General features: G+C 47.2%; 5 protein-coding genes across 9 annotated transcripts; 2 read left to right on the top strand and 3 right to left on the bottom strand.

Moving 5' to 3' along the window:
* Positions 1–321: 321 nt before the first annotated feature.
* E1B28_005638 (uncharacterized protein) lies at positions 322–3634 on the bottom strand. 2 transcript variants are annotated; one of them, XM_043150209.1, is made up of 11 exons: positions 3469–3634; positions 3300–3409; positions 2155–3231; positions 1988–2095; positions 1803–1929; positions 1576–1751; positions 1410–1521; positions 973–1349; positions 790–912; positions 640–730; positions 322–582 (listed from the first exon to the last, which is right to left on the bottom strand). In XM_043150209.1, the coding sequence occupies exons 2-11, from the start codon at positions 3357–3359 to the stop codon at positions 392–394; spliced, it is 2442 nt and encodes an 813-aa protein (XP_043011296.1). In that variant the 5' UTR covers positions 3360–3409; positions 3469–3634; the 3' UTR covers positions 322–391. The 2 variants fall into 2 exon arrangements, with proteins under 2 accessions (XP_043011296.1, XP_043011295.1); XM_043150208.1 differs by having other exon boundaries at positions 322–912.
* A 17-nt stretch (positions 3635–3651) lies between these two features.
* E1B28_005639 (uncharacterized protein) lies at positions 3652–5758 on the top strand. Of its 3 annotated transcripts, none has more exons than XM_043150210.1 (9): positions 3652–3786; positions 3853–4261; positions 4322–4576; positions 4636–4688; positions 4741–4813; positions 4877–4964; positions 5026–5216; positions 5288–5323; positions 5374–5758. In XM_043150210.1, exons 2-9 carry the CDS (start codon positions 4192–4194, stop codon positions 5505–5507), a joined length of 900 nt encoding a protein of 299 aa, XP_043011297.1. In that variant the 5' UTR covers positions 3652–3786; positions 3853–4191; the 3' UTR covers positions 5508–5758. The 3 variants fall into 3 exon arrangements, with proteins under 3 accessions (XP_043011297.1, XP_043011298.1, XP_043011299.1); XM_043150211.1 differs by having other exon boundaries at positions 5026–5161; positions 5294–5323; XM_043150212.1 differs by having other exon boundaries at positions 3661–3786; positions 5026–5323.
* A 498-nt stretch (positions 5759–6256) lies between these two features.
* Positions 6257–7428, bottom strand: E1B28_005640 (uncharacterized protein; the record flags this gene model as incomplete). The annotated part of the gene is made up of 10 exons (XM_043150213.1): positions 6257–6369; positions 6433–6516; positions 6576–6600; positions 6653–6717; positions 6768–6826; positions 6882–6915; positions 6969–7038; positions 7096–7191; positions 7246–7315; positions 7379–7428. 10 exons carry the CDS (start codon positions 7426–7428, stop codon positions 6257–6259), a joined length of 666 nt encoding a protein of 221 aa, XP_043011300.1.
* Positions 7429–8942: 1514 nt separating this feature from the next.
* Positions 8943–9907, bottom strand: E1B28_005641 (uncharacterized protein). The gene is made up of 4 exons (XM_043150214.1): positions 9866–9907; positions 9507–9794; positions 9275–9445; positions 8943–9217 (listed from the first exon to the last, which is right to left on the bottom strand). Exons 1-4 carry the CDS (start codon positions 9883–9885, stop codon positions 9133–9135), a joined length of 564 nt encoding a protein of 187 aa, XP_043011301.1. The 5' UTR covers positions 9886–9907; the 3' UTR covers positions 8943–9132.
* A 190-nt stretch (positions 9908–10097) lies between these two features.
* Positions 10098–13457, top strand: E1B28_005642 (uncharacterized protein). Of its 2 annotated transcripts, XM_043150216.1 has the most exons (14): positions 10098–10338; positions 10393–11002; positions 11059–11162; positions 11217–11383; positions 11444–11555; positions 11619–11713; positions 11762–11942; positions 11998–12009; positions 12063–12122; positions 12194–12621; positions 12678–12776; positions 12837–13085; positions 13141–13258; positions 13318–13457. In XM_043150216.1, the coding sequence occupies exons 2-14, from the start codon at positions 10802–10804 to the stop codon at positions 13322–13324; spliced, it is 1833 nt and encodes a 610-aa protein (XP_043011303.1). In that variant the 5' UTR covers positions 10098–10338; positions 10393–10801; the 3' UTR covers positions 13325–13457. The 2 variants fall into 2 exon arrangements, with proteins under 2 accessions (XP_043011303.1, XP_043011302.1); XM_043150215.1 differs by lacking the exon at positions 10098–10338 and having other exon boundaries at positions 10858–11002; positions 11059–11383.
* The last annotated feature ends 196 nt before the right edge of the window (positions 13458–13653 follow it).

Below are 13653 nucleotides of genomic sequence, written 5' to 3' on the forward strand. Positions count from 1 at the left end.
AGAACGCATGGCGAGTAGGTCGCCTGATCACCGTGCGTTTTTTCTTTTATAATAAATTTATATCCCACGTTCGAGTTCGAATACAGCACGGGACGCCATCCTAGATCATAAGCGGGTTTTATGAGCTTGAAACGAATCCAGGTGCTTCATTGACACGGAAGCTCACCATGGGTTACACAACAGACGTGAGATAGAAATTGAAATTGACTTTCAAATTGCACAAGCCCGTGTCCAGAGAAAAAGTCCAACTGGCTGTGGATGTGGACCTTCCAAAGTCGGAGAACATGGGTGTGGGCTGATATGGGTCCTACCACTAGTAATTACATAATTACGCGGTCACATTTGGTCAGATACTGTACATTCTCGAGATCGGTTGTCATACACGTCCTTCTTAATCAGTCATATCAAACTCAATAACTCCACCCCAAACAATATCTTCATGTTTAACCCTCCACGTATCCCTCTTAGAAACCCCATTCACTCTTACATCATCGACAAACCACTTATTCTCTGCCCCTTCCGCCAGGATTTGAAGTACATAACTGTCCGTCGTCGAATTATACGTTCCGTGCGGGTCTTGATCTCCATGAATCAAAGATTTCGGAATATGCAGAGTCATCCTTGAGAAGAAGGGCGAACCGAAAACGTACTCCCCGCTCGCTGGATCAACAGGGTAGAAACCCATTGCGGAGAATATGTACCAGGAGCTCGTTTGACCGCAGTCCTCATTCTGAGAAAAAAGAATAGTAAATAGTCAGCACCAAAAAGGGACGCCGCGAAGAAACACACCCCGCTTAATCCCTCTGGCGCATTATTGAAATTGGCCTTGGCGAGCTCTCGTACACGTTTCTGTGTCGACCTTGCATGGTCCGGTGACGCTAGAGCGTAAAGATATGGGGTATGGTGGGATGGCTGATACAAGGCGGAAAAGATAGATGAGTTTCATTCAACATAGCCAAATATCAAACTGACCTCATTCGTGAAATCGACCTCTCCACCATCAAAAAATTCATCCAAACTATCAACAAAGCGACTTACGCCACCCCTCCTCTCTATCAAATCATGTATCAAATCGCCCCACACGAACCCTTGAGAGAACGAATACACCTCCCGAGTGCCTTCGGTAAACCCTGAGGTAATGTCTGAATTGAAGGAGCCGTTGAGGAATCGGGCTTGGACATATCCTTTGCCATTCCCTTCACCCTTCGCAGTGGCGTTATCATTCCAGACAGTCCAGATGTTCCTACGGGCACGGGCATTTAGGAATTCTGTCACGTTTGTATTGTTAACGATGGAGGTGATCTGAACGGGGAGAAGAGAAGAGAGGATTGAGAGGACGTGATCATCGTCTTCGAAGAAGATACGAGTTAGTAAGGAATCTTCGACGAAAGAGTCGACGTTCCACGCACACGCATAATCCAACGTCCTACTGACGCTCTCTGAATGGACATCGTCCGCTACCCAACCCATGGATTCATTCAAGTAGGTCGTCAAACCCGCTCGAACCTCAAAGTCTACACCCTGAGTGAAACCGTTGGATCAGAGTGCTTGAGATTGAATGTGGAAGAAACCAACCTCCTGACGATCACTGTAGACCGTACTTCCATCATTGGCAGGTGGGACAGACGCATCCTTCCACACAGCTTGCCACATTATCTTCAGGTCTTCGTCTGTAAAAGCGGACATAAATCCTTTTCGAATGCCTTCGGATAAGAGAGAATCGGCGTGCGTGGACACCATGGTTTTGGTTTCTGTAGCCAGGATCAAAGAGAAATAAGAGAGTGGACAGAGAACAAACTCACCGACAATGTTCTTCCACATAGGTAACCATCCGCCTTCTTGATAGTCGTGCAACATGCTACGTATCAATCCGGGGATTCGTTCAGGAGCAAAGAGGAGCTGAAGAGGCCATGCTGCACGGTAAGTGTCCTAGGACGGCATGTTAGAGTTCAAGCAGTCGAGTTATAAACAAGACATCCGGACATACCCAGATCGAATACCCACTATAAGAATCTCCTTCATGGACTGCATTATCGTAGCCCGAATAATATTGGCTCGCTCCTGTTGGAGAGGGGTCATGGACTTCGTAGGGAAACTACACCAAAAAGTTGCTTAGTACATGAGTAAACTCCTTGAGGAGCGCAAGTCACCCACCTGCATAGCTCTAACAATGCCCGTCAGGAAGACAGTCTTGCCTTCTTCATCGTCCGTGTCGATCTCGAATCTCCCGAGTTTTTCTGCCCACTTTGCCTCCGTCTTCTTGCGAGTTGCTTCGACTTTATCGCTCTCCGGGATTTCGTTATCGATGTTCTTTCGAGCCTGATCGGTCGAAATCAGAGATGTGCCAATCCGAACGTCGACCACCGTGCTGGCTTTGGAAGCAGCGTTGAACCTAATAAAGGCACCAAGTTCACGCCCGCTTCCCGAAACCACACGTTCTTTTGTGGTATTTCCTAACGTGATACCATACGAGGAGTGAACGGAGAACTGAGCACAGAAAAAGCCTTTGAAATTGCTTGCATTCTCAGCTATGGATGTAGGAACGAGAACTTGGTCTTGCATTTCATCGTTAGATCCACATACTTGGAGCGAACCGCCTCCCTTCCCAGGCTCCGTGAGCTCAACCGTGCCAGTCGGGAAGTAGGAGTGGTCGAAAATATCTCCGTCGTGGAACAGCGCTGATCGACGAGTGACAGGGACGAATATGTACGGTTGTTCTGTACCCGTGAACGTGAAACGAAAGTGGCCCACTCGAGACGTTGCGCTCATTTCAACTTTGACTTTCCCTTTTTCTTGCTCAAGTTCAACGCCGTAAAACCCAACGCCAAACTCTTCACTCCCATTAACCCTGTTCATCCCTCTCTCGTCCCAACCTGTTTTGATTTTATCGCCACTCCCGGGGACAACACCAACCCACGCACTTTCGCCCATCCAAATGGCTGGTTGGCGTGTTCCAATGAATCCATGGACTTGATAGTTGTCACTGTAGTTGAAGGGAGTTTGAGAGACCCAGTTTTGTTGGTTTTGGACTACCCATCTGCAAGAACCAAAAGGGGGTGATACCGATGGGATTGTTCCTCCTGACAAGTTGGGTTCGGGACCAGTACTGCCGATGAGCGGGTTTACGAACGAGGATGGCAAGGGGAATTGGGGTTGAGCATTAGTTGACGAGAGGAAGATCAGGGAAGATGCAGTTGCCAGTAGGAGAGCTGAAAGACGACGATGAGTGTGCTGTAGCAAATTCATGATAGTGGTGAGCAACAGACTGTGATCCAGCTTTATTAAGAACGAGAACGCACGGTGAGTCGCCTGACACCTTTACTCGTCATCGTTTCTGATCTGTTCAGATCCGTACGCATAGAACCGCATGCACCAGGAAGGACCTATTGAAGATACCATCGAGGATGTCCTAAATTCGAGACGGGTTCCATGAGCTTGAAACGAAAATGAGTTGATAACGATGCGCACCGTGATAGCGAGTGTCCGATAAACGTGAGGTACAAACTGCCTCTCTTAAGATCGCAGGCGCAGTAGTAGAGCATCGTGGTGAGAGGTGAAAAAACTTGAATAAACTGGTAGGCAGTCGGAAGTCAGAAAAGCACGCTGTTGTGGGCTGCGGTGGGTGCTAGCTTCGCTAATTACATAATCGAATCCCGCTCCCCGGGTCATGGTTTACATTATTCCTCTCTTCCACTCGAATCTACCCACTTGTTTGAATAGAGAAACAGCGCTGGGAGGTGGAACGCAAACAGCGTTATAAAGTATAATCTATTGCCAATGCATCGCGTGCGTCTCCTTCAATAAAAATTTCCACGAAGCAGGTCTAAATGACGATTGAAATGGCGTGCACAGATTACTCGTGGAATTCCCAAAACTTCAGTCTATTCTGTGATCCAGTTTAAACCACCTCTGATCTACTAGGCATCTCCAGTTCCCTTCTGACTTGCCTGTGACCTCAGTGGATACGTCCTCACCTCGACTCCGAGGGACTCAGTCACTGTGACGTGGAGAACATAGGTCGGGATGGTATGATGAAAAATGACAAATTGTCTTTCCACAACACTCCGCTTCGTCATGATTCCCTAAGATTACACTTGGGCAAAATGATGACGTTTATGATTACAGACTGGGTTACACGCGTCTCCTCAATCCTACTTAAAACGACCACAGAATTGCAGTTATTCCACAACGATGTCTAGTCCTAATATCAAACAACGGCTCAAACTCAATACGGGAGGAGAAATCCCTGCCATTGGCCTCGGTATGTCTATCGTAACACAATCCTCTCGAGTTCTGCGTTGGTTTCTTATTGTCTATTCAGGAACATGGAAGTCTGAACCAGGTGCAGTGGAGAAAGCCGTATCATTCGCCCTCGAGAATGGGTACACCCACATCGACACCGCAACAGCCTACGGTAACGAGGCTGAAGTCGGTAAGGGAATCAAACAATCTGGCGTGCTTAGGCCAAATGTATTCGTGACAACGAAATTAAACAATCCGGATATGGGGAAGGGACGTCCAGAGAAGGCGTTGCAAAATTCGTTATTGCAACTGGATTTGGACTATCTGGATCTTTGTGCGTATTCCTTTCTTTTTTGCCAGGGAGGTCTCGCGTTGATGGGTTTCGTCTGTTAGGGCTGATGCATTGGCCTGCTCCGATGACTGAAGACCAGAAGGCAGACAAATCGGTGCGTATATTTGAAAGTGATGACGCGGATGGTGGCTGATAATATCGCTCAGGTTGATTGGCTCGACACTTGGCATGAGATGGAGAGGCTACACAAAGAACAACCCAACAAGATTAAGGCCATTGGTGGGTGTCCTTACGTTGTATATGCTTGGGCCCTCGAAGCTTATAATTCACCCAACGCCTTAGGTGTGTCCAACTTCTCCCAAGAATTCATGGAGCGACTGCTATCGAACTGTTCAGTCGTTCCAGCCGTTAACCAAATCGAACTTCATCCGTCAGTTTTGTTTTCAACTATTTGGTCAGCTCGAAGCTCAATAGTTGCCGTTCCGTTCCAGCGGATGTTCCCAACAATCATTAGTGGACTTCTGTCAGAAAAAAGGAATCGTCGTCTTCGGTTACTCGCCTTTAGGAAGTGACAATGCCCCTTTATTCAAGAATCCGATTGTCAAGGAACTTGCCGACAAACATAAGGTATCTCCCAACACAATTTTGATCTCGTTACAGGTTAATAGGCCTAATGTTGGCGGTGAGTTCTATGACGGTATACTGTACTCGTAATGTCGGCTGTTTGCTCATTATCCGTCTGCGTTACCACAGTTATAGTGAAGTCTGTAAACGAAGACCGCATTCTCGGTAAGTGAAGTAACCATCGAAGCTGCGGCTTAGCTCACACTTTCCCTTAGCCAATTTAAAGACTATTCAGTTGTCGGAAGAGGAAATACACGCTTTGAACGATATGTCGAGGACGGAACCATTCAGGGTGGCGCACCCTCGGTGGACCGGCTGGGGGAATATTGGCTTCACGGAGGCGGTCTAGTTTATCCATACAACTATAGGGCATTGAATGAAGGAGATATTGTGCTCCCATGGAAATATAAAAGTGTTGCTGTCAATTGCGAAAATGGCAGAGTAGAGTGGAATCGACGAGTAAAGAAGAAAATTGAACTCTTTTCCCCCCCACTCCTCTCCTTGGCCATCTATTTTCATTTTCCTCACTGTGGCCTTCAGAAGACTTTTTTACAAGTAATCGGGTCATCCTCCTATTATCGACTCATCGGAATTGCGAACGTTTTCGGCTTTTTCTTGTTAGTAGATCGCAATGTGGTATAGCTTGCTGAAAAAGACAATCTTATAATTTTATCGCAAGCTGGTCCTGGCTATAGACCAGACCGGAACCCGGAAACGGGGTCGTGGATCTCAAGACTTTCAAACGTGCATGATGCATGCATACAAAATCCATACAAGGTTTGCATGCCATCCCCTAACATTCAATTCAAGGGAATCCTCAGGCAGAAATCGATGAACCCTCGACTCCTCCCAGATCTGCCGGAGGTGCCACGACTCACAGATCAGACCAACTATGTACCAAGATAATCACAATCTTTCGCTCCTGCACAACCACCGAGTTTACTGCGTATTTCATGGACGTTATACATATCTTTGACTATCGTGCTCTTCCCTGACGCGTGTTTTTCTAGAAAAATTAACTATCGAAACAAAAAGGAAAAGAAACAGCCCAAAACAGTGCAGCATCAAATCCCTTCTATACTCAAATAGATACGTTTTTCAGGGGCAGAAAGTCAAGGTGTAGTCGGCCTTGAGCTTGGAGTCACAGGTGAATAAGGCAGTCCCACTGCGCTCGTCGTAGGCATAGGCGTAAGACCTTGGGCAATTGGTCTCTGTAATAATGGTCAAGAGTTAGCAACGAGTCAACAATACCCGAGAAAGGGTACAGGACGTACTGAAGTAGCTATAGTAGGCAACACCGCTAGCGGGGCATGTCTCGGGGGTGTTATGGGACCCAGTGCAACAATTAGCAGAGTTCTCTGAGGGAATTTATATCGGTCAAACAAATTCTAGTACAAAGTGGCTACGAATGACTTACGGGGGTTTCCGTCTAGATTGGCCAACTAAAAGACGATAATATTAATTAGTGGCAATGAATGTAGATTGGAGACATACACAGGCAGATTTGCACCCCACTGGGAATCCAGTGCTGTCGAATGGTCCCTTGAGAGGAGCGGGGCCTAGAAAATACGCTGCGTGAGTTAACTTCCTGACTCTTAATGTTACTCACAATCGGGTCCCAGATCCTTGGCACATTCGGCTACTGGGCAGCCTTTGTTATTCGAGATCCTGCAAGGTATTGTTCGAATTGAACGACTCCGGACATAAACTAGAGGGAGCGAACCTTGCAGGCAAGTTATAACCATCGACAAGGGAAACTGCGCTGCCTATGAGCATTTTGAAAGACAGCGATTTGGCTTGTTCTACACACCATCGTAGTTATCGGGAATATTGGGGTTGGCGGACAGTGTCCACTCCGCCACAGTTGCAGGGGGTACTCCCTACAAATCGATCATACATCAGTTGGAATTATAAGCTAGGACCATGGGAAAACATACAGTGCCGCTGTTACGGTCGCATTCCAAACCTCCATTGCATCCGCCGGTGAGGCAGTTGTTGGGGCCAGGCTTGGACATGTCGCAGTTACGACGTGCCTACACATAGCAGTTAGGCAAACTTCACCAACAGCTATAGGTTTTGGAACCAACCCAGATACGTCCCGCGGTCCAGTTGTCAGGAACGCTGAACGACACCGTGGACCAAGCTGGAGCTTCCCATCTGAGGATCATAAACGGAATGAAGACCAAATTCAACTCCGCCTAGAAGCACAGCATCACATACCCGGTGGCAAAGTTGGGAACAGCACTCCCAGCATGAAGGTCAGTAAACATCTACGTTCGAAGCCTTAAACCAAGAGAGCAGAGCGAGAGCCGCAGCGGCTTACCCCAGGCCTTGAATCAACTCGTTAATCATCCCGACGGAGTGCGAAATTATGATTATGAACTTACCAGATCGTGAATGGACAAGCATTGTATACAGTGAAAGTACGCGCCACGGCAGTGGATGCCAGAACGACGCTGGACAGAGAGAAAGAGATCAATTTCATTGTGATTTTAATGTATGACTTGTGCCGGTGAAGTAGGAGGATCCCAGGAGTGTAAGATGGGGAGTAGCTTGATCCAGGCGGTTTATAACGATTCCTGTACTGGATTACATCCAAGGAAGCTCCTTTTGAGTATCCATTGAACACTCAAAAGCCCATGCGGTCGCCGAGAGAACACATGAGGTACGAGGATAATTCGGAACACTATCAACTATCGACCACCAGAGTTGAAGGATGCATTATCAGCGAAGTTGAATAGAGATACGTTGATGTTTCCTGGGCAGCAGGCTATGATGATGATGGTGTATGTCAATTGAATCCTGCCTTTTGAGGCCGACCAGATGTTGCGATTTCGCGCATGTGCTCAAGAACCAACATGGCGGTTATGGGCTCCCAAAATTTGCTCTCTTCCCGTTCGTGTATCAGAGTAATGCGAAACCCTGGACGAAATCAATGTATAGTTTCGTTAGAGTAAGGATAACGCATATATTGCGTTCAAGACCATCCGGTAGCATGATTCAATGAACGCAACGGATACAAATTGCAGCACAACATAATCAGGCCGTAAAGTCCGCAAATGTCAACAGAGCTATGCTTCACCTGAGCATCAATGTCCTGAGATGGAGCTCCGTTTCAAAGATCGCGGTAAAACATCCAGCAGATTTAGGCTTCAAAAAGCAGACTTGGCGAATTCAACATAGATGTAGTTTATCCAGCGACGGACATGTGAGCTCGACCTCCCATATGGCAAAATGAATTGAAGTTGTTGCAACGTCTACCTGCGGGATGTACAGCCGTTTACCGCCGCGAAACAATAAGGGACAAAGCGTTACCGCGATCTTGCCACATAGAACTTTGCCCATGCCTTGACACTTGTTGAATGGGACTTGAGTTATGGCCAGAGTTGATATCAACCTGTCAAGGTGACAGGAGTACTAGTGTTTGTATTCATATTCCGCCCCAGACGCATTGATGCATAGGAAAACTCGTCAGCTCAGTTTGATAACCTCTTTTTGGGACACAGTTTCCCTCGCGGATTTGCAAGAAAGCAAGCGAACTCAGAGACATAATTAAGCTCCCTCTTGACTTGAGAGCGGAAATACGGAAGGGGTAGATTTATCGAGGGCGATGGTGATGATGGTCATGGGTGAAGAATGGTTGGAGCAAGTGTGAGAACGCCGCCCAACCCGCGGCTGGATTCCACCCTCCCAAATTGAACTTAGACTAGTTCTGAGTACTGACGTAGGCTGACATTGTGTCGGTGGCTGCTGTTCTCTTAGGGCGACCCAGACACGATGTTGCTGAGCGATCTCGCGGGAAACTCTTCCCGAGTCCTTTCTGAACTTCATACAAAACTGAATATTTACATACAAATTGAGTTTGGGAAACAAAGACCATCCTTAGTGGGTAACGCCACGAAGAAGGATTGAGAATGTGAAAAAATGTACATATCCAGGGTGCTTCTGCATCCATTGGAGAAAACTTGCCTACGTCAACGACGATATAATCTGCCGAAGGCAAACTCCCCAACTATGGAGCCTAGTATGATGCTAATGATGTACGAGGCGTTGAATGTCCTGGGCAGCGTTCGTTAGCAAACGCGCGAAAGGGAGTCGGGAATTTAAAGAACGTACATGGCAACCAACATAAGAAGATAGTGTAGCGTTGTCGTGGACCCGGTAAGTAACGCACGGGATAGTTCGTGAGTTAAAATGAACTTGGAAGCCGGAGGATCGCAACAGTCCAACGGCTCTTCCTTGGACTTTTCCCCATGAACGAAGAGTTGACTTTCGAGTTGTCTTGAGCTATAACGTTCGTATACGTTGAATTAAGATACAGTTGATTTTGATTGCGATAGATACGCACCGTTGTACAAAACGGAATTCTACTCCCCGTCTATAGGCATGAAGCCATCGTTCGAGGACCGCGAATAAGAAGAAAATCAAGCAGGTTCCAAATATGGCTCCGGCTGAGGATGGGGTGATGGACTTGAACAGGACAGCATCTCCCTTGGTAAAATGCAAGTAGGGTACCATCATCATCATCATCGACATCGAGTCAGCCGTAGTATTCGTGGACCCATTGCCCATAGAGCCCATGTCTGAATGATCCATGTTGAGGGTGCTGAGGAGGAAAAATGATAGAGAGGTGAGGCTAGGGTGTTCTTTTAAGATATTTAGGTCCACAAAAATAATCACGGCACGGTAGAATTGAGTGCCACTGACCGCCCTGGTACTGGTTCCATTCTGATTCAGAAGTAGTTCGCCATAAACACGGCGGGCATTTCACACCAGTTCGGTTTCTTAACGGCATGTCTTCTTCACGTAACTGCTCCGGCCCGGAATGACACTGCTTCAGGCAGCCAATCGCATTTTTGCGCCACGCAAATTGGGCGCATGAGTCCAGACCAGACGCCATATATAAGCCACACCTTCGCGTTTAGCCTTCATTCTACATCTTTTCCCTCCTTCCTCCTCCCTTGTGGAAGTCCTGCGCGTCCTGTGCTACGAATTCGCCACCTTCTTCTATTATTGGCCCCCATCCCAGTTCCCTTTCTATCGGACTATGCTCAGCCTTGTTATAATGATTCTCAAGATTCGAATCCACTTCAAATTGCAAGCTTTACCTAACTATCTTTGTGGAGACTGTGCAAGACGTCGATGAATTCAAACATGACCGAAGGAATCAGTGATAATTGGTGAGCAGCTTGTATTCCCTTCAACTATCCTTGGGGTTCTAGATCTTGCGGTAGTTCAGGAATGCCAGGTCACACCCAGCTCACCCGCTCAACTCCGAATCCGAGCTAACCACTCGAACCTAGCGACGAAAAGTTTTTCATCCTCTGTGGGAGCATCGATCTCATCCGGGTTACCCGTTGTCACCCGCTATTTTCGTCTGCTACGCTGGAATCTAGAGAATCTGCAGATATTTTCCGAATTCCACGAGTTGGCCATAATACAACTTCTCCCGTTCGATCGCTTCAACGCTTGGCATACGGTGCACCGGCGTCTTCAATTCCATGGATCCTCATCATTTTTCCTGCATTCCTTACTGGGTCAATGGGTTCCCTGTTCGAATCTAAGCCAGTAGTTTGTCGTTGCTGGATTCTCCGGTGTAGGTGCCGGTGCCTCTGATTTATTCCTTTTTGATCCTAGTCGGATATGTTTTTGCCGTATCATACAAATACCACTGTTTTCACCTCGCGCTCTACTTGTCCCTCTTCGTGTCTGTTGGTCCTCTTGTTCTCCATGGGTTTGATTTGGTTGAAGTATCCCATACAATGGCACTCCTCTCGTGCAACTGCGTACAAGAAAAATTTGACTCCCGAGGAGAACAAACTGATAACGTCGAAGTGGTTGTCTGTTCGTCTTTTCTCCTAAATCGTTTTCATTAAGCGCGCTGACTGTAGTCTCTGTAGTGGTATGAAGCAGATTGGGACTATGGACAAACCACGCTCATTTGCTTCTGTGTGGCAATTGCCTGCGGCCTTGCTCTCAACGTAGTTTTCTTGTTGAGAAACAGGTCAAATTTTGTTGCGACATAGCTGACTCGCTGACTCGCTAACGGAAAACACAGGTCGTCGCCAGGGCCTGCATCAAGACAGCGTGCAAGTATTATCGACAGGGTTACAGCTGCTCTTCGATACACAGTTGCCAGACAGTATCACATCCCCTTACTTCATTGGTACTCACCTCCTCTTGCTGCTATCATCGGTGTCGCAGGGATCTTCATCTTTATTTTTGGTGGGTCCCCTTTAGTGATTTCCTCGTGCCACGCCGATTGTTAATGTGCTCACGTTACAGCGCTGTCACTCGGCGCACGTCCATATCAATGGCCCAACATGGCCATGGGACACAGTCCTCCCATTGCAACTAGAACGGGATGGATTTCGATTGCCATTATGCCATTCATGATGTACGTACCACAACCATTCTCAACCCATCCTCCTTCGCTGACTTACATCAACCTACATGATAGTGCCTTCGCTACGAAAGTCAATTGGATCGGCATGCTCACTGGGACTTCACATGAGAAACTACAAGTGTTCCACCGATGGTCTGCGCTTGTCATGTGTACGTATACCTATCATCTTAGGGTGTTTTTCCATTAACTTCACACAGATATCACTTCCTTAATCCACACCTTCGTCTTCATCGTTCAGGCCATCGACTTGGACGAATGGGAGGTGCAGTGGAAGACCAATTGGTATTGGACGGGTATCGCCGCACTAGTCCCTCAGACGTTTTTGGTCTTCATGTCATGGGGCTATTTCCGGAATAAATACTACGAGACGTTCAAACGGTATGTTTTTCTGCTTGAACCAAGGTTCCGGAACATAGCTGACTTATGAGCACAGATTACATTTCTTGTAAGACTCGGAGAACTCATTCTGCCGTAACCATGTGCCAATATGTGTTTCAGAGCTGCAAACGTTTTCATGGTATTCCTATTCATCCACTGCTGCTTCCGTTTGACGTCCTGGTATGTGACCTTGGGAGTCGTTCATGTATTCCATTTTTCCTTACAAAACTCTTCTGCTACTTCCATTCTAGGGACTATTTCGCGGCGACTGCAGGAATTTACTTCGCCGCTTGGTTCGCTCGATACCTACGAACTACCTACAACACGGCCTTCGGTGTCGCAGCCACTCTCGAATTGCTTCCTGACAACCAATTACTCAAGCTCACAGTCCATATTCCTCCCCGAGTAAAGTGGTCTCCTGGTCAACATTTCTTCATCCGGTTCTTGAACGCCGGGATACATGTCTTCAGTTCTCATCCGTTTACTGTTACCTCTCTTCCTTCTGACGGTCATATGGAATTCATTTTCGGTGTTCGAGAAGGAATCACGAAAAAGCTGGGCGACATGGTCAAAGGGAGGACTTCGGTGAGAATGCGAGTCTTCATTGATGGTCCGTATGGAGGTCTACCAGCTTCGCTGGGAGGATTCGATCATGTGTGTCTATTGGCAGGAGGAACCGGTGAGTAGAATTCACGAGACCTTATTTGCAAGTGATTCGCTTATGCTCGTCGTTAGGTATGACGTCCACCCTTCCTGTCTTGTCGCATCTCTTGAAGGACACCGACAAGATGAACTTGAAGACTATCGATTACCTTGTTGCTGTCAAGAAACGGGGTGAGTGTTTCTCCTCTTCCTGGTTCGTTCTTGCGTCCTTATGGCGTTGCCCCTTGGAAGAAACTGCGACCTGGCTCGAAGACACGCTTGTCTCAATGAACGCGAACGGATTGACACGAACGGTCCATGTCACGGACCCAGACGACCAATCTGGATTACTAAAGGACGGTGGGAGTGAGGACAGTAGTTTATCGGAGCAGAAGGCAGAACAAGCGTACTCGAACACTAAACTCGTTGCTGGTAGACCTGATCTTCCGGCTCTCATAAAGGAGGTTTACAAGACGAGAAGTGGGAGAGTTTCCATCGTCGGTATGTCTCTCCAGAACTTTACGGACCCTGATCCCCTCTGAGTTATTTTTGATAGCGTGTGGCCCAGAATCGTTCTTGTATGACGTTCGAAATGCTGTCGCCGAATGCCAACTTGTCTTGTTAGATGGATATGGTGAATGCACGGATCTTTATCTGCACACGGAAAACTATAGGTAAGCAGTTATATTTCCATGCGAGTTCGTATGGAACCGACGACTTCCTGGATATCCAGCTGGTAGAGCCACTTTAACGATAACTTCACAAATAATCCAAGAGAACGTCCGACTTGTATCGAGTATATAGTCACTAAGTAAACCACTGAAAATGACCTCTCTCCATGATGCCTACGCTATCACAGGCGTTCCATTTCACACGATGATACCTTGAGTGCTTTAAGTTCATTTTGTGTACTCCGGAACGCTTGAGATAGGGAATCTGGCTGGTTTATCTGAGAAGACGAGCAGCAGAAGGCCCTATATTACTTGCTAGGTTGAATTCTTCCCTCACCAAAATCGCGTTCTCCTGAAATTCTTTCTCTTGATGCCTCAGAGTATTCATTCCGACTAGC

Source organism: Marasmius oreades, chromosome 3, assembly GCF_018924745.1.
Source record: "Marasmius oreades isolate 03SP1 chromosome 3, whole genome shotgun sequence".
In the NCBI taxonomy this organism is placed as follows: Eukaryota; Fungi; Basidiomycota; class Agaricomycetes; order Agaricales; family Marasmiaceae; genus Marasmius; species Marasmius oreades.